The following is a 25,198-nucleotide window of genomic DNA, read 5'->3' on the forward strand; positions in this document are numbered from 1 at the left end:
TTTTCATGTATGTATCATGAGTGATTTCTGTAACCTTAAGTGCTTTTCAGCCCTATTTTCCTGAAGCTTTTCCACATCAGTAATGCTGTTTATTTGAAGCCATTCCTCCTGTGCTGTAGCCTTAGGAGCTGCAACAACAAAGTGGGCAGTTGTTCAGAGGAGCTGGTTGTCTTTGTAGTTCTATGATCCAGTGTGATTTGTCTTGTAACGCCTCAGTTGCACCTGAAAACCCACCAACATTCAATCTGCAATACATTCAGTGTCATGTAAACATAATCTCAGTTCCCAAGGAATTTGTGGACAAAGGAGGCAACACTGGGTTGAAGTGATTGTACTCTTGGTCTAGAGGATGGAGCACAGACATTGTGACTTGCCTGCTGTCATGGAGTGAGGGCAGAATCTCCCATCTCAGTATCAGTGACTGAAGGTTTTGGGTTGTTTTTTTTTTTAATAAAAAAGCCAAACACAGGCAAATTAACTCTTAGAAGACTTTCACAATACATTGACAAAAGGTAAGTGCTTTGTTAAGTTGTGGGACCAAACTGTCCACATCGCTAATGTCTCCATTCCAATGTAAACCATCTCCTTAAGACTGTGAAATAGAAAAGTTGATTGCCTAAATTACTTACTGTGCTGCTGTATTTCTGCAGAGTTTACCTATTATTTATAGAGGTGTAATTTTTTTGCTCAGATATTTTGATATCTGTGACTCAGGAGTGGCCATTATGGCAAAGACAAGATTGAGGATATGGAGTAAGACAGTCTGAAACCCCAGGAAACTGTGGTTACATTTCCTCTCGCTCTCAAAATGTTGCTTAACTTTGGCAGGCTGTTTCCCGATAATATGTTTGCTCACATGTGCCACCAGCCTCACTCTTAATCTCCCCTGGCCTTTTAGTAATAGCTGGAGATAGCTGAGTTCAGAGTTGAATGAACTTTGATCCCAGTTTGTGGACATTTATGCACTGGTGAACTATGAACTGTAATGACCCAGTTCTTCTCTGTAAAGTCTAGCCTTGCAGTTTGGTATCAGGTGGAAAAATAAAGGAAGATCATATAGACCTTAAAAGTCTATATGTTAATCCTTTGAAGTTTCAACCTCTTGAGTACAGCTGTTTTCTGTCTAATGCTGCAGTTAACCTATAAGAAAGAAGTGGACCTGGGTAAGTTTTGTTTATGAATCTTTTGTTAGCAGGTGTCTTCAAGTTTTCAGTTACATCAGAAAAATTGTATGGGAGTCTTTTTGAGTGATGACTCTCCAGTGTGAAGAACTAGACAAGTGTCAACAGTGTGAAGGGAATAGAGATGTAGTATTGAAAGATGACTTGTAGAGGAGGTTGAAACTCAAAGGCTGGAATGGTAACATGAAGTTGACTCTTAAACAACAAAACAGTAATTCAGCTTGTGAGATAGCACTGAATACAGTCACAACACTACAGGACAAGACTTCAAGTATTCAGATTTCAAAAAAATAAAACTTGAACAAAACAGCCAGAGTGAAATGTCTCTGCATCTTAGCTAGGAAGAACTTAGGAACTGTTTGTCTTTATTGTTCTGCTTAGAGCTGGTTTCGGCAGGACCAGGAGAAACAGTTATGGTTATAGAAACAGCACTGTGGTTATAGATAGCATGTGAAGTGGAGGAAAGAGGACAGAAGTTACTGTTAAAACTGTAACATGTTCTTCTCTGATAAGAGATAAAGCTTTAAAGTAATTGATATGGTACACTAACTTCCCTACTCAAATATTCTATTCCTCTTATAAAGGAAAAACCACCGGGAAAATATCGCTAAAGATTTTAGCAGATGGTCAATGAAGTAGATAAATATTTCACTAACGTTTTGTCTTGCTTCAGAAGATTATGATTATTGTTACTATTACTGCTGTTTTCTCATCTGCTTGCTAAGATTTGTTTGGTTGTCTTACTGCTTAAGGTTAACAGTCTTGGTTACAAGAGCAAATACTGTGTTGTGTCAGAATACAGAAAATTACCATTTTTTAGTTGACAATCATTTATAAAAATTCCAATATACTGTCTCTTTTTGGTAGCTGAATTCCTGGCTACTCTTGGAATATTCCTCCATAGTTCTCTTAATTCCTGTAAGATAACCAAAGAAAGCAATGAATTGAGTGAGTTTGTCTGCTGGAATTTCTGCTGTTGATATGAGCTAGGCCTTGAGAAAATGTCTTCAGTACAAACAAAATCTACTGGCCAGCTTCCTCTGGTGATTTGTCACTATGCTATGGATTTGCTGGTGTCTTTTTGCTACCTCTGGCTTTATCTGACAAAAAGGAAATTGTTTGTGAGCCCACTCCTGGTTTGTTTGGCTTGCTGTCTGGAGAATGATGTGGGCATGCAGAGCAGCTGAGAGGCACTTGGTCTTTCCTAGCCTGGATTCCAAAGTATGAGTATCAAAAGTTCATCTCAAAACCTTGCTTTTCTTTTACAGTCTCTCTTCTGTTTCACTTCAAATAAAGATTTACTGTTCCAAAGTACAGCATTTAATCAGTGTCTGCACTGTGGATTTGGGAGGACACCACTTTTCCTACCAGCATATAAATGAGATTGAACCTCTGTCTGGATAGATACTGATAAGTACTTCTAGGTTCAGGTCTTAGCCCTTAGTCAGGGTTAGTACTTTGAACCTTGGAAAGGTGGCTGTTTTGGCTGCTCACCTATTGAAGATGGCTAATTGGATTGTCTTGGTAGAAACAGGGAAAGCCCTGTGCTTTTAGGCACTTCTATTGATTCCTTTAACAGTGCTTCAGGTTTGGGCTATTCAGATGGAGTGAGACATCAGAAAAACTCAGGTAACTGTAGCTCTCTGCTTAGGTCCTGGTTGTCTCCTTAAGTGCCAGCTTTGTGCATTTAGACTGTCTCAGGAGGACTGAAGGTGACCTGTTTCCCCATGAATGGCTTTGCAGCCATGCCTTGCTAGCTAAAGCAACACATTGGTTAAGTTTACTACCTCAGGAGAGGCAGATTTCTGTTTCTACCTCAGATTGCGGATGAAAAAGAGTAGCAGTTGATGAATTCTGGCTAGGAAGTGACTTTTTCCTTTCACCATTCACTTTAATTTAGCCTCCTGTGGTGCATTGTGCTGGTGGACAAACTTTTTTTTTCATTAATAAGCCATTACATTTTAAAAATTGACTGAAATAAATTAATATTTACTATTTAAAATAGTCTGATAGTTATTTTTTGTTGGTTTTAGTCACATCTTCAAATGACATATATACAGTTTTAAATCAGCATAATCTTTTTCAAATTGAAACTTAGCAATAGTAGTTCCTTATTAAATGACAGGTGTTGGTCTTTTTATCATGACATTACAAATGTGTATATAAGATGAATTGCTTTTAACAAGTCATCTAAATCACTAGAGTTTTTAAACTGGCTTTTAGTTCACCTTCTTTAAAATGACATCTGATTTGAAAACAAAAATCCATCTATTTTTAAATTGAATATGTAGGCTTTCTATAGTATGTGTGCTTCTTAACTATTGTTTTTAGACATGATCATTTAGAAATCTAGGTATAGTAAAAATTTCCTATGTTGTGTAATGGTGAAGAGAATTTGGAATATTTTTTCAAGCCTGAAGGGCCAGGAGGTTTTTATGTGATGTGCATATTTTAACTAGTTATTATTTAATAGGCTATGCTTTCTTAAAACAGTAAGTCACTTCTATTTCTCACTTGGCATCAGTAATTCAGTAAATTTCTGGAATCTAAAGCGTGTATCAAATGGGGCTACTTGACTTTGGTTTTTGAAAGTCCAGTAGAGTCATAAGATTTAATTTCTGGTTTGCATGTTACCTCACTTTGCTGTTAAGATCTAATTTGGAAAAAGATTTGCAAAATTGGTATGCCAAATAATTTAAACACAGTGATTTATATAGCTCGTAAAGTAAAATATACACTCCTGTAGATTATTTTTTTATCAGAGAGAAGTATTTTTTTGAGAAATTAATTTAAAACTCACATACAAGAAGTATGGGATTTATTTTCCTTTCATTTGAGTGTAGATCATATTTCCTTCCTTCAGCTTTCTGTTCAGAATACGCATTTTAAATTGAGGGATGAAAGTCACATACTTGTATTAGATGGTTTTCTTTATTTCAAGGATGGTATTGGGGCATGCAAGTAGGATGCTTTTTTATTCTGTCATCATCTCTGCAATCTCTACTTCGTGCTCTACGTGATGTGCTGGTTGCTTAGCAATCCAAGCTACAGACTGCAGCAGGCTGTTGCAATAATACTGGTATTTTTCTTCAGTTTTGCAACCATTTTTTTGCTGCATTTTTCTTCTGCAGGAGCTACTTTATTGACAGTGTTCAAGCATGCATTTTGGGGAATGCAGAATTAGGGTTTGAAAATTAATCATAAACTGTACATGTTGATAGCTTCTTACCCTGTAATGTATCTTGAGACTACTGTTTGCTGGAAATAAATAGTTGTTTTTGTTTCAAGGCCTCTGTATTTGTAGGATTTTTATGTTTTAAAGCTTAATATAAGGAATCTACCTGGAAAATCCATGTTTATTGGAGCATGTATTTGCTACATCTGTCCCTCTTCCCTCCTGCACGTGGCATGTATTTGACATGTCTTTTCAGTGAGTGTGTATCTCTGGTTTATTCAGAGGCCTGTTGAGAGAGCAGGGTTGTCTTCCTTATTCTGCCATCTCTGAAATGTATTGAGCAATGTTGGCAGTAAAAGTGTGGCCTCAGCTTGAGTGTGTCTGTCACTGTGTGACTCAAGCAATGACACAGGCTTCTCTAGATAGTTTTATACATTTTTAGCAGATGATCCTGAGGCTGCAGATTTTATTCTTCCCTCAGTAATGAGAATAGTGTTCTTGGAGGGATTGTCTCCTTGCAATTCAGGGGAGCTGTAGCTGGATGCTGTTATGTGGGGTCGCTCAGTGGGAGGAAGTAAGTGTTGGTGCTTTCCTGCTGGACAGACCTAGAAACATTTTGTACCACAAAAAAAAGGAGGTTTCCAAGCAGTTGTGAATCCTGAAGCAACAGAGACTTAATACTCTGCAGATAATGAATCAACCTCTCTTTTTGTACACTTCAACTTTCCAGCTTATGACTAAGGATTGCTGCTGGGATACTACACCTATTCCATTTTCTTTTGAATTAAAAGAGAATTTAAGTCTTCAGAACTATCAGTATGATAGTTTCATGGTAGTAGGGTATGTCAAACAGGATTTCATCTTTGAGGAATTGTCCCTTTGATTTCCACAGCTCATCTGAAAGTGGCAGGACTTTCTCTTCTCATTTAATAGAAAAGAAAATCTTCTGCCATTAAATTTGTTACTTCTTGCAAACTCCACAAATAATCAAAACAGATGTGCAGAATTGAATATTTGTTCAAACAATTTCATGTTTTAAAAGCTGAAATATCATAAAATAACTCACACTACGAATTTGTCCTATCTTTAAAGGATCTTTCAGTGTTCATGTCTGTAGAAGAGAATTAATCTGATTCTACAGCTTTTTTTTCTAGTGCTTTCGAGTTAGAGGCAGGGCTCTTGCATTGTACAAGCTATTATGTTCCTTGAATTGTGGAATACCAGTTTTATCAAGAACATTTTCAGGTCTTCTAGAGACTTTCTGTGGTATTGTGGGTATCTACTCACCGCGGCTAAAAAATACACAGTACATTTACTACTTTTTGTCAAAACTAGGTACTTCCTTGACTGCAAATATAAGTGAATGAACATGTCTGATCTGCAGTAAAAATGCTGGCTATTTTCAAGAATACATGGAGGCATTTAACCCCCTCTTTTAATACTAAAATATTTGATAGTTTATGACCAATCTATTGCCATTAGTTCAGCTGTTTAAGTTGCTTTTAGGCTATATGGGGGGCACCAATGTATTTTAAAATGCTTTTTTTTTTAGCTCTTTTTATTGTAGAGTGACTGTGAAATGCTAATGTGAAATTTTGGTAGCAAAAAGCAACTTTGTAAGCCCTCTATTAAAGAAAAATCCCTACTGCTGTATTTGGTTGCTGTTTTACCACTTTTCCATGTGGAAATGGGTAGCACTTGCATAACACAGTAATAATTTTCCTGTGTTAAGCTGTTTTGCTTTTTAGTAACTTGTGCTTTGATTGCATTTGATTAGTTTAAGATATATTTAGAAAGACTTGACTGCTGGGTGATGCCATCTCCATCAGAGAAACAATTTGTAAAAACCTGAGAAGTCAAGGATATTGGGAACAGGATGGAAGATTAAGTTTTATAAAAGCACCCTTATTGGCTCCATCCCCTATGTACTTACAACTAGCCTTAGTCTGTACCAGCTAGATGTTTGGCAATCGCATCCATCTCAATCAGGAGATGGAGTTTTCCAGAGTCTAATGTACTTTGTTTTAATTTCCAACTGTGTACTATGCTGAGGAAGCACACTGGTGCTGAGCAAGGTGTCAGAGTTGTCCAGGCTTCAGAACTCCAGAAACATTCCTGCCAGTTTCAACCTCCCGATCACTGCTGGTGGTGGTTTGGTGTGGGATCCCTGGTCTCACCTGTTCCATCCACCTCTGTGGGCAGCAGCAAGAGGCACTGGCTTGGCTGCCTGGATTTTCTTTCAAAACCAAGAAACTCCCAGAACCCTTGTTACTAGGCCAAGAATAAGCCATTCTTAAATATCTCATAGAATGCTTGTTCCCCAGAATTAAAATTTGCAAGTTGCAGTTAATGTTGGGGAATATGGAAAGGGAAGAACTAATTTGGACTTGTATTTTGAATTTTGCCAAGACATCTTGTAGTTTTTGATTCTTTTAGTTACTGTGTATAACTTGGAGGTGTCAAACAGAAAATTTTTGGTTTTCTTTGATGATGGTACCATGGATTTTAAAAGCAAAACACCCCCCCCCCCTTGTAAAATACTCTATTTATTGCCATTGAAACATGCTTTTCTACACTTGTGTATTTTTATGTAAATTTCTGTTAGATTACATAGAAGGTTTACATTTGTGTATTCCCTTGACCATACATCACAAGGTTGGAAAATTGACAGCTAGTTTTTGAATCTTGGTTGCATGCTAAGAGGTTTAGGTCTATCTTAAGTTGCATAACTAAGAATTTTGAATTGCACAGGTAATTTTTAGCATCTGAGTCTGGAGTTGTCAACACTTGTAATTTGCTTATGAAGTATATATATATGTAACAATAGAACATGGCATAATATTCTATCTGTTTTAATATAAAAGTGTTATGAGTGAACCCCAGTGGGATGCGCTCTGAGGCTCACCTTAAAGTCAGTAGCCAAACTGGTGTTGATGAAAGACTATTTAATATTGTACAGAATAAGTGTTTTCTTGGCCCTGTTGAAAATGTCTTCAGAAAGGTTGCTTGGATTTTTTTATTCCTAGAAATAAACACTTTGCTAACAATTAGTAGGTGATAAAGGGGTAACTTGTACTCTCTTCCCTTAGGAAAGCAAACAGAACTTGTATAACAGTGCACTCAGGTTGTTTTAAGAAAGTGGACGATGCATGGACTATGCTTTTTGATATTTTAAGTCAAATTTGTTGGAAGTCAACATTGCTTTCATGACAGTTCTAAAGGGTTTCAGAATTTGTTTGGTCAGGCATATTTATTTGGAGCAGAAATGACTGGAAGACTCTGGATCACAGCGCTGCATGTAGAGAATTTCACCATGATTGTTGTGTTTGGGCTTTGAAATAGCAATATTTTGTTGCAATTGCTTGGCTGACTCCATTGGAAATAAATTTGTTGTCTTGCTTTACTTGGAAAAGCATGCTAAAAGCTTATGCTGCTTCCTGTTGGAAAATAGCAGTGAGTTACAAAATTAGCACATTAATGCCAATTATAAATATAATATCATCCCAGTGGGAATTTCTCCTTTTTATTCAAGAGAATGCATACGTGGTGAGAGGACTTCAGCTACTCTGGGAACACAAACATATAATATCTCTTCACAAATAGCTGACAAGGCAAGGAAGCACAATTTGGCTGAAAAATCTCAAAATCAACATTTGTTCTTAGGGAGGCAAATGTTGTAGAGTTTCTTGCTGTGTAGAGTTCTGTCAGTGGAGCAAAAAAGATTAAATATTTTTAGCCTTTGCACTCCTTAGAGGGTCTAACTTTGGCTCTACATTTTATTTTGTTGGCGTAGGTTGCTGGATTGCTTCCTTTCCTCATCCTTTCCCCTTTTTACTCCCTTTCATAAATTGTGCTGCTTGAGATAGTGCTCGTCTCTGTGTGGTAAGTCAGCGTTCAGAGAAAGGGGAAGCCTCTATTCTTCAGAGGCTTTACTGTTGCCTTAGAAAAATGAATTTCCCAGCCAAACAGAGAATGGGCGATGACTGGGCACTGCCTTTTGTCTCTCTTGCTTCTGCTTTTCAAAAATGAGCTTTAAGAAGCCAGCAGATAGTTAATAGTCTTGGCATGGGAAGCTGAAAGTGGTGGAAGCTGGCAGAAGTAATTCCCAAGTAAGGTTGTGTGTGTATCGTACTAGAGGCGGAATATGGTGCCCTGGGCAATGGCAGGCTGGCTCCGTGCCACGCTCCATTCTCCACTTTTCTTGGAACTGCTCCTTTGAAGATCTAATTATACGGTGCCAGGAGACTCTGCAGATAGCTCAGCAATAACTCCCACTGTCGCTGCACCGGATTTCGGTTTATTTGGGGTGCAAAACTTGCACACAAACACTAGATTATATCACAGCTATCCTCAAGTTTTGGCCAGTGTCCAGAAGATACAGTATGTTTTAGTGTGGCTGTTTCTAAACTGCTAACTCCGCTTTAGACTTATCTGTGCTTTTCAAAAATATTTATTCACGTCATTCCCCTTGCCTCCTATTTTTTTTAAATCTGCTGCTGTGTGAGGTCTGGTGCTTAAACTCTTAACACCTTGCTACAGACTACCCAAGTGAAGTGTCTTTCCAGATACTAAAACAAAATTATTTGACCAGTCCAAAACAATTGAGTGGAATTTGCAGGAGAAGAGGCCAGGAGGAAGGTGAATTTAGAGAATGATTTTTAACTGTACTGTCACTGAAGGTTGTCTTTACAATTGAACAAACAACAAAATTTAGAAATAAATGTTTCTCCAGAAGGGTTCAAAGTAGCTGCAAATAAAAGATAATGAATGCTCCTAAGATGATTTGAGATACAATGTACTTTCCTGCCAGTGTTTTTAGTTTTACTCTGCTTACTGTTAGCTGTTACTGTTAACTGTTTTGATTAAGACATGAATATTCTGCAACTTTATTACATATTTTAGTATTAGTCTCTAGAAAGTAAGTTATTAAAATGTGGGGTTTTTTAGTGAAAACAGTTTTCGCTACTGTTTTCTACTTGCTTTGTTAGACTAAGAGGCGATAGCTGCAGTAATGAACAGTGGAGGTGAGAGGGCCTTCTTGATCTGATGCTTTAGAGAGGGAAGAGGAAAGTGTGTGGGAATGGAGTGGGAGTAATACGGGTTAAAAGTGTCTGTGGGGGAAAATGGGATGATGAACTTGATACAGGAGTGAGAAGTGGCTTGGTGGAAATTTAAGTTGTGTACTCAGAAGGGAGAAGGACAAGCTGAGAAGGAGCACTGGGTAGTACACGTTTGGAAAGTGTGAGACAGAAAGTCTAGACAAGGAAGTATGTTGTAGGCCTAAAATTAACCAGAGTTAAAAGAGAAGAATATTTCTGTGACAGTGATTTTAAGTTCTCAGAAGCAGATAGAGGAAGAAACTTGAGTTTCAGAAATTGCCTTGGGTGTGACTGAGGGCTGAAGTTCAGAAGAGTAGGAAAGCATCTTCCCTCCTTCTCCACTTAGTGTAACAAGCAGTGATTTTTTTGTACATTGCTGGCTGATTTTCTGTATGAAATTTCTCTTAATTTGGAAAAGAGAACAACTTATTACATTGATTTTTTTTTTTTTTTAATATTTAAAATAAATTCTGTAATTTTGAAATGGAATGGGTTTAGCAGAACTGTGTTTGGTAATGCAGATAGCTTTTGGATAGCTTTGAGATTTCTCTGCCCTGCACAAGAGGAAACAAAAGGTTTGGTGTATTTAACTTAGTAGTTTAGTGAATGTAGCTGAGTGGAGAAGGTATGGCTGTTCTGTGTTGGGGAGGGACAGGGATAGCACAAGATCAAATAGCTATAAACTGGCTCCACATTAATCTAGCCGGAAACAAAACATGGTGGTATTGCTTTTTGTTTGGTTTGGTTTTTTGAGCTGGATTGCAGGAGGACAGAAGCAGCACGAAACAGAGCTGCTTCTGTGAGGTTCCGTGTGTCAGACTTGCTTGTAATAGCAAGGTCTGCAGGCTCAAGATGTCCTTCTGGTGCTGTTCCAATTGACTTCTTTTTCCCTTAAAACCGTTTCATTGAGTGGTTGTTTGGTATTACATGACACATAATGGAACCGAAAATGAGAAGTATTCTTAAAACTTACTGATTATGTAGATAGCTGTATGTATTACTTGAATGCTACTATTAAATACCTTGTGTAATGCTTTTTCTTCATGAGGTAAGACACCCAATGTTAGTGTTTTAGCAAATGTAACTCTCTTCAGCACAAATGCACTGCCAAGAAAACTGTCTTCTATGGTGCAGGAACAGATAATATAATTTCAAAACCATAGCATTAAAATGGGTAATAAAAAAAGCCTTGCATTAAATTTTTAGGTTTATGTGTCCAGAAGTGTGTGTAGATGAACACATGCTGTGTATATGCAATAATGTGTTTCCTTTCCTTTCTTAAATTTCCTCAGGTATATGTGGAATTTGACGACCTTGAATGGGAAAAGCGAGAATGGGTTAAAGTTTATGAAGATTTTGCAGCCTTCTTGGTGGAGTACCAGCTGGTCTGGGCGAAAAGAAAGGACCCAAGCCAGACTCAGGGATCAAAGATCAAACAAATTCAATGGCCTGCATTGGTAAGATACTTGAACAATTTTATTTACTGAAGTAGTTTATTCTCTTTAATTCTGTCCTTGGGAAACTGTCTAGGTTACTCAAGTGTGGTGGGAAATGGTGAACGTGGAGGGGGAGAAGAGTAAGAAAAGGATAAGAAAATACTAGTAAAGCATGGTTGTGTTGGAGGGGTGGAGTGATGTGATAATAATCACTCATCTTCCTTTTTGAGTCAACCTAAAGTTGTCTCTGAGTGACATAATAGGAGTAATGTCACTTTCCATAGTGAAAGCATCTTACAAATATAAACTTACCAGTAACACATTTTACTGCTCTGGGGAGAATTTAAATTAAGGTGAAAAATAAACCCTCAGGCTTGTGATACCCTCAGCTCCCACAAAGAAGGTATCTGAAATTCAGGTCAGAGCTCAGAAAGATGAGAAAAGATTAATAAAGTAAGTGGTAATTGTTTGCCTGGTTTATGAGGTGGTACTTGTGACTCTCATTCTTTCTGGATTGCTGCCCAAGCATTTAAAGTTGTTGAGATAACTGCTAGTTCGTTTGTGACATGCCTTTAGATATACTGATGAGATAATCTAATAAGCAATAAACACGTATTCCCTTTTTCTCCAAAGAAACTAGGAGTGCTATCAAAGTCTTCAGAAGAGCCAAATAGATGTGAGATTTTGGGAACATACTATATTGGATGCTTTTGCTTTGCATACAGTTGGGGTGGATTCCTCACAGACTGGTGGGTGAAAGGGGGCTCCAACAAATTTGTCAAAATGGTGAAGGGAAGTCTTAGACATATTTGATAATAAGCTTAATATCTGTAACTTTAGTCTTGGGTTTTTAGATATTTATAGTCATAATGAATTTAGATGATGGTATTTTTTCTCCGGCTTTTGCCGGAGAAATCTGTTTCCTTTCAATATACTCTTCATATTCTTGTCTCGGAGCACCTGATGGATTTCTTGGAATGCTGTTGCATGATAATTTTTTCGAAGCTGGGGTGGAAACACTCACTCTGAAGGTCATGAAACAGTCTGGTCAAAAAAGCCATAGATGATTTTGGGTCGACTTACTCCTCTTCAGTAAATATTCCTACTTGACTTGACTTGTATGTTTGTGCTAATGTACTCAAGTAAAGCAAGCTAACTTTCTGGATGTACAGGCTGAGTCATATATTTGCTTGTACAGGCAAGTTAGTATATCCTTGAGCAAGAATTTTTAGTTTTAGGGAGTCATGTCATTTGCTCTTTGAAGCCACCCATCTCTCCTTGATTGAGGTGGGTATTTTAAAATCTGTTAAAAACTTAGTTTAGTATCTAAGTACTCTGCTATTTTACATGCTTGTAATCTCACCCTCTAGGATAGAGATCCTTCTTGGGTTTAGAAGGGGTATATTTCTATAAAGTATTCTAGTCTGGCTGCTGATCCTGTCCACAAGTTGAAAGTATGTATTTGCTAATGTGTGAAAGTGTTTTAGTCGAACCTTTCTCCTAGCAGACACTTTTGTCAAACTTGTGCTGGTCCAGCAAAAGGCAAAAACTTTTTTTCTTACATCTCTGTCTTATCAATTCCTTTTTTATTTTTTTTTTTTTAATATTTACATTCTTGAGGCAGCTGATAGGCATGAGAAGGAAGATTTGCAAAAGATCTGCCTCCTGCTTTTACAGTTAAAAAATTGAAATTGTATAGTCTGAAGTGAGGCTCAAATAGCTTGTCAGGTCACAGTTTCCAGATGTTAAAGATGACAAGTTCTCAGCATTTGTACTTGGCCTCCCTACAGATGTTCTAGCAATTGTTTTCTGAGTCAAACCCTCTAGTCATCCATTCCAGAAAAACCATACTTGAGGGAAAGTGCAGATACAGGATATTAGCTATAGTTGGAGCAGATTCCTTCCACAGAGACCTCCCAAGGTTTTGCTCTGTATCAATAGCAACTCTGAGCACACCATGGCGTGGGGAACAGTGAACAGCTCAAACTGACATGGAACCTTTGGTTTTTGTTGTCAGACTATCAAAACTGTGGTGGATTGGAGTAGATGAGCTCTGTGAAGGTTTGTGTGGTGTGTTTTGGTTGTGGAGAGGTTTTTTTTTTGTTTATTTTCTAAACCAAGACTTACTAAAAATAAGAAAACATGAAAAAGGTGGTAGAAAAAGTGATTTGCCAAACAACAGTAGGAATATTTGCACTTTTAGGTGAAATCCTAAGTGTGGATGTAGTAATATGCACATTTTGAAAAAGTTGAGTCCTGCTGTATCCTTTAAAGGAAAAGCCTCAAGCATTCCCATGCATGTGAACTGTATTGAAAAAAATCATAGCAAAATAAAAGTTTTTGGTACAGCTTTATTTTGGATGCTAAATGCAGCAAGGCAATATTTTAGAAAATGTTATGTAGTATTTCTCTGGGACCTTTGCCTTCAGTGGAGTGAATGAAAAGTGCTTGTTTATTTAGATGGTTCTTATCACCTTCTGTTCTTCTTTGATTAACGTACTCTGTATTTACTGTCTGGTATTCAAGCCTGATCAGAAGACAAGGTCTGCAATTGCTGTGGGGCTTTCTGTGGGTAGTTATCAGTCTAGTGTCTGAGTACTTCATAATTACTGATTGCTTTCACCACTCAGTTGTGTGATATGATGTAATCTCCACTTTGTAGATGAAATTTCTAGAATGCAAGTTGTTCACAAATGTTCCCATTTTAAAATGCCTGAGTGCCTGAGGTGTAGCTCTTCCTGAAAGCACAGCATCCATTGACCTTGTGTAACTCTGCTTTAAGATTTTAGGCTCTATAGTCAGGCTGAGAAAGGGAGGAAATGGGAAACACTGTCTCTTTCTCCTTGTTTAGAAACTCAGTAACAGGAGAGGGTAGACTATCGCCTAAATTCAGTTTCTCTCATGATGAGATTTTACTTTTTTAAGTGGAGTTCCTACCTCCGGTGAAGAGTTGGCTGTAAATGAACCTGGAGCCCTATTGCCAGGAACAAGCTTCATTGTGATGACTTTGACTGGGTACTTCTGCCTCTGTGCAAGGCTGGGGAGGGAGGAACTGCAGTGCCTTAGGTAATCAAATTAGTGCCCCACTGTAATCAAATGCTTTTTCTTCTTGTGAGATGATTTCCTGGGAGCACTGGAGAACTTGGCTGCCTAGTTGGTATAATTGGAAATTACCCTGCATGTGAGGCGTTTGCAATCATAGAAGAAAAGACTGTCAAGAAGCCTAAAGAGATGGCAACAGTGATAAGCAATGTCAGTGTATGTGTAGCCTGGATATTGGGGAAGAGGATGTTTGGTGAACAGTGCTTGTTGTTCAGCTTAAGTAATAGAGATGCTTTATAGGTATCAATGCAGGAGAAAACTTATTGGCCAAAGGGTTAGCATAGGAAAAAATGGAAGTATGGATTCTGGAAAAAAACCTGTAGGTAGTGGAAGTAAGTGGTGTGCCTTCCCACATTAAGGGATTAAAAAAAGTAGCCAAGATAAGGTGTTGAAATTGAAGGCATCGGTTTAGATTGGTAAACAAGGGGGGTGCATGGCACAAAGATACAAAAAGACTGGAGTGGTAGGCTAAAAGTGATGGGTTAGGGGAATAACCAGTACTTCAAAAATGAGGCAGAATTGGGTGTTGAATTTCTCAGAAATAACTTTAAAGCAACTGACATGGTGAATAAATTTTTTGACCTGTAGGTAGATAAAGAATAGCTGTATTTTAGGGAGAGTAAATTTATTTACCTATGTAGAAATAGCTTGGGTACTATGATGTTGGGGATCAGTGATAAAATCATGCATATGATATAATTCAGTCTGAAGTCTTAGGAATATGGTGCTATCCCCTCAGCAGCCAAGAGGGGAGATGGAAGTACATGTGTGGGCAGGGTGACAAATTGGAGCCAAGGTTTTAATGTGGACTGAACAGAATGCTTCTATGAGCTGTCAGATTGAATTTAATTACTGCCTCTCTAATTGCACATTAAAATATCTAGAAATTAAGTGTAGAGGGAGAAAAAGAGATGACAAAGGATTGAAGCAGCTAGGGACATTTTAGAGAATAATAGAATAATGTGCGAGAAGAGTTTTAGGGTGATAGACTTACTAGCAGAGGGCACCACAGACAGCAGTTCACTTTTTTCGCGGCATCAGCTGTATGTGTTTTAGGCATAGGAAAGTGTGGGCTGAGTGTCTTTTTCGTAATAATTTTGTTTGGGAAGAGGGTTTTGGAAAGTTGAATGATATGCTGAAATGAAAATTTATTATTGAAGGTCTACAGATAGAAATGAAAGAAAGACATTTCAGACAGGCATTTTAAGAAGCATGTTCCATCATCTTGGAAGGAAAATAAGGAAAGAAGAATAATGGAAAATGCAGTTATGATTAAATTAGTTTAAGATTGATAGGTTATGGCAAGTTTGTACTTTCAGGTAAAGGATCTAGGAGAACACAAGAGGTTGGAAAGAAAAGGACTGGAATTGGATATAGAGAAAAGTGAATGCGTTGAATGGGAACACACGTGAGAAACTTCTGCAACAAGAAAGGAAGAGGCTATTATAGAACAGAAAAGGAAAAGTATTATCTTATTTTGGCCTTTTCCTTGTGGAAGAAACTGGCGCTCTTGTGCAGGGTAGATGTCAAAGGAGGAGATGGTTTGACTCAGTGTACTGTGATGAAAAACAGGAGTGGAGAATGGTACATTTAGCTGGCAGGGCAGAGCTGGGTGCCTGGATGATGATGAGTCAGGGTGTTTCATGTGTTCTACTGGGTATGGCTTTTTTGGTGAAGTATGTGTTTTTATACCTGTAAACAAACCAGTGCTGTTTGTGAATTCAGTATGAATCCATATATAATAAATCAGAAGAAACCATAGTAGTTTGTTGCTCTGAATATGAAGACTGCTTTATTAGCTTTACAGTACTTGCCTTGTCAAACCAACAGATTTGCCCTTTGATCTCAGCTCATACAAAGGTCTGCAGTAACTCTATCACTCCCAGTTTTGGGGCTGGTATACAGCAAGAACTGGTTCTCCTGCAATTTTGTGTTCCTGAGGAATATATAGATAAAAGCTAAAATACATTTTCATGAGGAAATCCTGAATATGCATATCTCCCTCCTAAGGCAGGGAGGCTGGAAGAACAACTCAACCTCCCCTCCACCCAAGTGAAAAAAAGAGCATGTCTGTGTGCCTGTCTCTCTTTGTTGGAACAAGTGAAGTCATTGCTAAACCAGTGGCTTGAGAACAGTCTTTCCTGGGACTCTGTCCAGGGCTCTGCAAGAATATAGAGCTTTAGCCAGGCTTATAGCAAAAACAGGGACAAAGAGTGGATCTTCATTGGCAATGACAAACCCTTTTCCATTGTGAGAATCTGGAACTGATTTACAGTGGCCAGTGCCAGTGGCACATGTGGGGCTGTGGACCTTCACCTGACCATCATGCTAATGAGGAGGTTGTCTTGCAGAAGAAGGAGATGAAGTTTATTCTGGGTAGTAGTGATGTGTTTCTTTCGGTTAGGTGTGAATGAGCCCAATATGTTCATGTGCTGACTGTGTGTTAGGGCACTTGGTGGTAAAGTATAAGAGGAGAAGCATTCATGGACACATGGAAGAGAAGATTTGTCCTCTGACCTTATGCAGCCTTTTCCCTCCTCCCTCCCTGTCCCTCTGTCCCAGCTGTCAATTGCAGAATCCCTTCGCTTGACTGTATTCTGCTTCAGCTGGCTTGATTGTGCTGGATTATGAAGCAAATACTTTTAAAGTGCCAGTTTATTGGCATTTGTGTCATGATTAAAGAAGAAAGTGTACAGATTGAACAACAAGATTCTACAGGGCTTCCAGAGGTTCTTGAGACAAATCAAATTCTTTATTTTTGGCATGATAATGGAAAGTAGAACGGGTTCCTTGTTCATTCCTGTTTATACTGTGACACACTACCACTTTTTCACTCCCTCAAAGATCTGTTTTCTTCTTTGTCTTGATGATCTAATTTTAGCATTTCTGAGTAAGTTTCTCTTCTATATGTTGATCCTATGGCTCAGATTGATCCCTGTCAAAATCAGGAGCTTCTATAGATATTGCTGATGTTCCCCCTGCACATTCAGTTACTTCATTGCAGCCTGTTCTCTCTCTGCACAATGAAAAATAGAGGTATACACTGCCAGATACTGTGATTAAATCCTCAGCGGACACTCAAAATACTCCAGCAGTAAAAAGAAATTAATTCACAAAGGATTACTGTGTATATGGAAAGTATGGCAGAGAGAAGACTCGGTCTCCTGAGTCTTAAAAATAAGTAAAAACATTGAGGATATTTCAAATTTGAGGGGAGGAAGTGCTGTAGCTTCCAGGGAAACTAACAGTGGGTTTTTTTCAGGTTCTCCATTCTCTGCATCAAAATTCTAGTGCTTGTATGCCTTGATAATATGGGGTAAAGGTGAGATATATGCAATAGAGGAGAAAATGCTTGGAAGCTGTCAGCTTCTTGGAAAACTTTAGAGCTTGGGGAAGAGAAAATTTAAGTAACTGACTCAGCAGAGCATAAACGACCCGATTTTTGCTGCATTGTGAAAGACAGTAAGATGCAGAAACAGCACTTGGAGATGGTTCAAAGATTACTTTGTTGGAGAGTTCGTTACTGTAATATTCCCACAGAACATAAATGTCTCAAGCAGTACCACATCCCGCCTGTGTACTTTGGCACTTGCTTCTTTTAAACTACTGCTTACTGGGAGTCACTGCTCTCCATGCAGCCTTCTGGGGAGAGGCCATTACCTTCCCAGGACATGCCCCAAATGAAGAGCAATAAACTGGAATCTGCCTCCCCAGATGTTTTGTTGTGAAATATGGGTGTTGCCCTGTGGCTTCCCACTCTGAAAATGAGTGATGGGGTAGAAAGCCTCACTGCAGTGCTGTTTTCTATGTGACCCTGGTGCTTTCTGTGCACTTTACACTACTGCATTGGTTGTTCCAAAGTTTTTTCTCTTGAGGTGTTGGCTAATGGCAGGCTTCCTTTTTACTTTCTTCTTGTTAAACTTGCACTTGTAAGCAATGGGATGCTTTTTTGTTTGAAAGGATTTAGTTTTGTAAAAGCGTGCTTACGTATATGAAATAAATGAAATATTTTTTGTAGTTAAGTGCTGTGCTAAGAATAGTTCTTAATGTTAATTTCATTTACAGAAGTTACAGAATTCCAAACAAAATGGAATATTTTCTAGACTTTAACAGTAAGCGCAACTCAGGTTGATCATACTGGCCTGGGAGTTGCCATATTGGCAGCTCATCTAGAGAAATCTGCTTTAGTATGTCACAGCATCCTGGATGTCTGTACCTCAGGTTCTTTCCTGCTAGTAAAGCACTTCTTGTTCTCCAAGGGCTGTGCCAGTTACAAAACCCTAGATACCGTTCAGCCTCCTCCAGCTGTAACTGAGCGATGCTGTCTCTTGCACCTGTTCCAAAGTCAGATAGCAGTGAAATGCTGGTGATGCTTTACATGTCCTTCCGTAAAAGACAGACATAAAGCATCTTGAGGTTCATGCTGAGCTTGAGTCAGGCTCAGCACTTGAAGCAGAGCAGTTGAAGCCACAGCTGCAGGGAGCTGAGTGCAGGGCGACTGCTTGCATATTGATATTTATAACTGTTGCTGAAACCTAGACTAGTTTGGGATATGGTTACACTCCTGTTGATAGCCCAGTCAGGTAGACTGGAGTTTGTGTCAGTGTATCTCAACTGTGTTCACGCTTCAGCTTCAGTGTTGGCCTACTGCACAGCTTCTTCACATAGAAGAGCCAAGATTCTCTGGAATTCACTGGAAAGTCTTAAGTATTTAATTTCTTTTTTTTTTTTTTTAACAGCATTTATGAGAACAAAATTTTCACTTGTGCTGAAGAAAACAAATTGCTTTGTAGCTGTCTAGATCATCTGCACTTTTCCAGTGAATTAGAAAGATCAGCTTTACTTTGGAGATACCACAGCGAGCAGAATATAGGCTGGTGGATGCAGGTGGTTATTTCAGCACAGTATTGTGGAAATTCAGCTTCCGGAGCTTGAGCTTTGGAAGATGACTGATTGTGTATCCCCATCAGACTCATCACTCACAATCTTACTTGTTGCTGTTCATATAAATTATGACTTATACATCTATACATTATATGTATGGGTGGGTGTGTATTTATAGATCATATGTATGCAGACATACACACAAACAGAATACTTTTCTCTGTATGTTAAAAACATTTAAAAAACCCTATCTTCTGAACTATACTGTACAGTGTACAGTATACAGTCTGTACAGTGAGGGAAAGATGTCAGCATGGTACTTGTCCTCCCTCCCAATGGTGGCCGTGCAGATTAAGGAAAGCTGTGCCAGAAGACCTCCACCCCCAGCTACTGCTGCGTGTTTTTCTTGTGATGGCGGGAGGAGCAGCTGGGCTTTACACCTGTTGAATCCACTTGGCAGCTAATTTTGAAAGCCACCCACTGTTCAAATCTCCACTGCTGCTTCTGTGCTTGTCAGCTTTGCAATACTGAAGCACTGCTCTTGTCATGCTCACTTGAGTAAGATGAGTTATGGAAAGCATAATTAGAGTTTCTTGTTCTTCTTTCCCAGAATTTCAGCAGTTTCTTCTGTGCTTAATGGTGAATACCACGATGTGTTGTCTGAAGTCTCAATATCCCACTTATATGTATAGCGGTGTGGAAAACCCACCCAAAATGTGAAGCACTTTTTCTGTAAAAGGTACTTCAGTAGGTTATACGTGACTGTGTGGATACAGAGGGCCTGGTGCATTCCTGTTTCTCCCATTCTCATACAGCTGAGACATTGGAGCTTCAGGTGAAATTCATGTCTCAATAAAGTAAAAATGTTGCAGTCAGGACCAGACACTGGGTTTTTTGAGTTTAGGGTAAAAGTTCTGCGTTTTGCAAATGAAGGAGGCTTTTTTGGTAGTCCTAAGGAAGTGTATCCTTCAGCTCCTCCTGAATTTCGGTTATTGACGTACAAACAAGGCAACTGTTGCTGCTAAGGTCTCTCACTGATGCTGAAAGGGCAAGTGCTACTACCTCCCCTTTTTGGCATTGTGGCTTAAACCCCCCTCAGTCTCAGTTAGATCCAGAAGTTCTGTCCCCCTCATTATACAAATATATTCTTTTAGTTTGCACTAAACCCTTGTGAACTAAGCAGACATATATGTAAGAATGAAGTGCTGTTTTTTATTTCTATTATGCATTGTCTGTACTTGAATTGTATTGATAACTTCTGGGGTTTTTTTTTGTTTTGTTTCATTTTGTCTTTCCTAGGGCTCTGCATTTGAAAAAGATTTTGAAATGAGATGTTGGTAGTTACCTGCCGTTAACACAAACTTCTACTGGCAGATTTTGCAGGCCTTCAGTTACACTAAAACAAGCTAAATCAAGTACTTGGAGAAAAAAGTCATAGGTGCTAAAGCATTATAAATGGGCTGTCCGTGATACATTTATCATGAGCAATCTTTTTCATATATGGCAGTTTCCTGAGGACAGGAAAAAATCAAATTTCCACAGCAACCTCATGCACCACTGAAGTTGTTCTAGCAATGATTTGATGTCGTATATCTTATATGTTTGCTTTTTAAATTTATCTTAACTTCTGAGGAGAAAACCAAACATAGGAAAGTTCAGGAACAGACTGTCAGCTTGAGGTATTTAACTTGCATGAGGAGAATAGCTGAGTGGAATCTGTATTTTGTATTTTTAGTATCCTAAACTTTCTGCTAACTTCATTTTGTGACAAAGTGACTACCACACATATTTTTTCTGAAAAACAAACCCTGAAGTAGTAAACCCCCTATGTCCTCTATTCCTGACTTCACTGTCACAAGAGCAGTCTCCTGAAGTACTTGCCAGTTCTTTCCAGGTGCACTTTTGTATGGGAACACGTTACCTTCTGAACTTCGTGTTGCACCATTTCTGTTGGCATGGATATGATCAGTGTTTCTGAAGCCGTTCTTGGATTTGGTGGCTCTGCATTTGTCCCAGCTGGGCAGGAAGAATGGAAATGTTGGTTGGCTGCAGGTCATACTACTCATGATGACAACTAAGATGTAGTTACTGCCTAATCATAGACTGCGTGGAATTGTGAGGGAGTATTGATGGGGAGAGAAGGATAGAGGAGAAAGCTGCTGAAGGCACAGGTTGGTTTCTTCTGCTGAGCAATTTTCATGTCCTCATTTAATACAGGTTTTATTTGTATGCTGTGGGTTCAAAATCCATTCTCTGTGCACATGCAGAGGCCAGGGCTGGGAGCATATTGTTTTACCACTTCCTTTCTCGTACCCTTGGATTAACATCCTTCCAGCTGCTGGCCAAATCAGGAAGTTGAGTCAAAGGCTAGAAATGGCAAAGACACTTTCAATGACTTCTTGAAAAGAAAAGCACAAACTTAAACTGAAGATGCTTGTGTTTCTCTTTGCAAAGTCTGTCCTGTTAAGATGATGTCAGTCCTAAACAAATGATGGAACAACACTTAAATAATTTAATTTTTTGAAATTCATCAGGTATCAAGAAATCAGTTTGTGGGTTTAGAACACTTCTGGTTGTCTGGCATCTGCTGTGTGATGTATTCACATAAATGGGGGAAGGACATACAGTGAAACTTGGGTTTGTGACTGGGTTTTTTCCCTGTAACTTATCTGCACTTCCTTGCAGTAACTCCTGAGGTTACTTCAGCAATAGTTCTTGGTAATTCTTTGAGGTATTGTATCTTATTTTATGTGCATTGCATGTTTAAAGCATTGTTACATACAGTGTCTTTAATACTAGAAAGTGAATCAATGTTAAGAACCATAAATTTAGGGCTATATAATGTCTTGGGGAACCAAAACAATTTCTGAAAAGTATTCATTAGGCTGATTTTGTAAGCAATCAAAATAGACTTCTATTGATTAGGGAATTGATCTTTGAAAATGATATCCTTTTGCAGTAATTAATATTTTACTAGAGAAATATGGCAGACCTCATCTAACCTTGAGTAGGTCTGACTTCTTATTTACAGATAGGTGAATTATTAACACAATTAATGATATAGTGTTTATTTTTTGTCTACCAACTCTCAGAGGATCTACACTAGTCGTGGGTAAAAAAAAGTATTTGATTCAGGTTTTTGTCTTTTATTAGCTGCTATTGTGTTTCATTTTGACTGCTTTATGGAAGAGACTTGGTCTATTAGTTAAGCAATTTTTGAATAGATCTGTATAAGAAAAAAATTAACTATTCTTACGTATAATGCATCATTCTGAAAAAATCTTGACTGAGTATTTTAATTTGAAATTTCTCATCAATTTTGAGTCTAGGACATTGGGTAAGTACCTCATTTCTTTTAATAAATGATGCAAAATTATATTTCTGTTCTTGGCTCTAGTTTCAGATGGCTTTGAAAAATTCTTACATATTTAATTTGAAGGGCTTTGCTGAGATTTAAAATGCATATACTGAATTGCTGAAAATGGTATTAGTACCATCACAATAGGAACAAACTACTGATTAGTAGGGCTGATTGTGAATGGGTAGATGTTGTTGGAGTCACTGAAACATTTAGCTGCATCCTGAAATGAGTCGAATAGTACTTCTTATCACTGGCTGGTATATTTAGTTAGTTTGAAAGTATAATAATAAAACCTTATATTAATATAAATACGGCCAAAATCTCTTCATGTGTTCTATACAATTTTTTGCATTCATTTTTTGCATTTGAGTGTAATGGGCTTTTTAGGGAACTATGTTCGTATGTGTTTTGGTGGATTTGTCTGGGATAGGATGATCTTTCTAGGTCCCTTCCAACTCAGCATATTCTGTGATCCTACAATTCAGTGTTCTGTAAGGCTCTGTTACCAACCTAAAGCCTCTTGGTTTTGGTTCCAGAATTTCTGTTTGTCCACACATGCTCTTGCCGGTAGTAGTACTTTTACTACTCTAAATTACAGTACTTTTAGTACTTGTAGTACTTTAGTCCAAATGATTCATTAAACTTTTTTATTGCTTCTAAATTTAAAATCAACTCTTTTTTTTCACATCATGATTACATCAAGTCCTACAGAAATGCCAGGGTATATCTTTGTAGCTTAAAGAAAGGACAGTTTGAAGATGCACCATAAGACATTTCCTTTCAAGGAATCTTGTTAGTAGTGAATTGTACAGGATTGTAGAGTACATGAAGAGGCATCAACACCTTTGTAAACTGCTTGTATAAAGTTGCTGGGATCAGATGCTTTACTGAAGTTTGAGGCAAGATGCTAATCCTTTTAACCCTGAAGAATGGGCATCACACGCCCCCCACGCCCTTTTTGAACCATCTCCTTCTGCTAAATTACTTAGGACAGACCGAATAGATTCTGTTCTACTTCCTGGGTAAGACACAGTTACAAGGTAGTTTGAGAGCTGCTAATGAATTAGCTATTGATTGTTTATTGGCAAGTAGAGTGATAGGCATTTGTGTGCAGTCACCTTCTAAGACTCATGGTCCAGTTTATTCAGGAGCAGTATTGGGGGCAGTTATGGACAATTGTGGAGGAATTACACTAAGTCAGAGATGTCTTTTAGTACTCTGTCATCTTGCAAATAACATAAAACTAAAATAGAACCACAGTGTGCATTTATTTATTAATGTTTTTCCACTGGCTAGCAAGATGCTGTCCTGTGGAAAAAAGCAATTACGGGTTTGAGATTGCATCAGAACTTTTGTTGAGTTTCTTGTCAAACTGATGTCAGGCCATCACCTAGACAGGCAGAATTGTATGAGCCTCCACCAAGTGCCATCAGCTTTGCTGGTGAAGGTAGTTGCAGGCAGCAGCAGTGTGTGATTAGTCAGGACTCTGGTGCACTTGCAGCAGAGAAATGTGTTTGGCTGGATTTGCAGGTGGAGGGATCATGGATGGTTTTTATAAACCTGACTAATATGTGCAGTATACAGAGAACCTGCTGTGACTCTGCTGTTTTTCCTCCACTCCCAAAATGTGGTCAGGCAGAAATGCAGTCGGATGTGTGTCTGAGTATGCAGCAATTTGTGTTTCCTTTAGACTTGGATAATCTCAGATGAGCTTTTGTTAGTGAAGAATTTATACAATTTTCCATACAGTCTCTTATTAATAGTTTTGATTTTTCTGTCCTTTATATATATGAAATCTGTATCTTGGAAGTTAACCTATGTAAGTGCTGTGGTATTCATACTACTATAAGGTTATGCTTCAAGGAGGCTTGATGGCATTCTTAATTGATCATATGGTTTTGCTATGCCAAGCTATTTTCCTGTGTTACTATCACAATACCCAGTGAACTGTGATTAATCACATTTTGGCACACAGCTCTGAAATTACTGCCACTGCTGTAGAATGTAGATTTCAACATCTTTGGCTGCTGCAGTTGCACAATCTTTTAATGACAGATGTACTTGGAGTTCCTTCAATACAAATGACATTATTGGCACATGTAGGATTGTATGCTAGATTATTTATTAGAATAACCACTGCACTTTTTATTGTGCCTTTTAAACCTTCTTCTGAATATCTAACCTAAGCTTCCTCTCACAGTGACAAAACGACTGATGTCATATCCTTAAACGCTCCAAATGCACATACAACATACAAATGACAGCAGGAAGGGCAACCATTCCACACATCCAGGCAGGGGAAGTTGGTGCTACTGGATGTCATTTGACTGCTCTGGTATTTGCCTGCCTTTTGGGGGAATAGTGTGTGTGACATCTCACCTGCCCAGAACACTGGAAAGCTGTGAGCTGTTTTGTGTCTGTGTCACGTCTTTCTGTTAGTGTTATTTTAATCAAATTTTGGATAGTAGGGAAGACAGACTGGCCTTACCGGATTCTAACCAATCCCTTTTATATATTAATGGTATTGTAACATATGTTTTAGTATACGTTTACAGTGAGACACCAATGGGTTTGTTTTTTTAATCTATGTAATTTAACTATATAAAGAAAGTACAAGTCTGTTACTTGGCCATGGATGTTTCTGGCACAGTGACACTATGAAAGGTAGTTAACAGCTAGCTATTTTCTATCAGGGAAGTGGTTCTCTTTAACATAGATGTATCTTTTCCACTGGTGTTAACCAGGGTCTTAGCATCTCCATTGTGAGTTTAAAACTTTAGCTTCAGTTTGCTGTCTTGGTACAGTTTCAGTATAGATTTTTCAACTAATGTAGTCCAGATTTTTGTTGGTTGCCTTTAGAGTTTGTCTTTGAAATGAACTAAAAGATCTGTTTATTTTCATAAATGAGAGATGAAGATGGGAGATAATAGGAAAGTCATTGCAAGATCTATAAAACACAG

The 25,198-nt window shown here is 38.3% G+C and overlaps 1 protein-coding gene across 3 annotated transcripts in view; it reads left to right on the top strand.

The window, feature by feature from the left end:
* JMJD1C (jumonji domain containing 1C) overlaps positions 1-25,198 on the top strand; it is a 159,823-nt gene that overhangs the window by 41,679 nt on the left and 92,946 nt on the right. For all 3 annotated transcript variants that reach the window (XM_082285946.1, XM_082285949.1, XM_082285947.1), the window contains exon 2: positions 10,748-10,912. In XM_082285946.1, the coding sequence (XP_082142072.1) occupies positions 10,748-10,912 (165 nt within the window). The remainder of the gene's footprint in view (positions 1-10,747; positions 10,913-25,198) is intronic.

Source organism: Coloeus monedula (assembly GCF_965178545.1).
Source record: "Coloeus monedula genome assembly, chromosome: 8".
Taxonomy (NCBI): domain Eukaryota; kingdom Metazoa; phylum Chordata; class Aves; order Passeriformes; family Corvidae; genus Coloeus; species Coloeus monedula.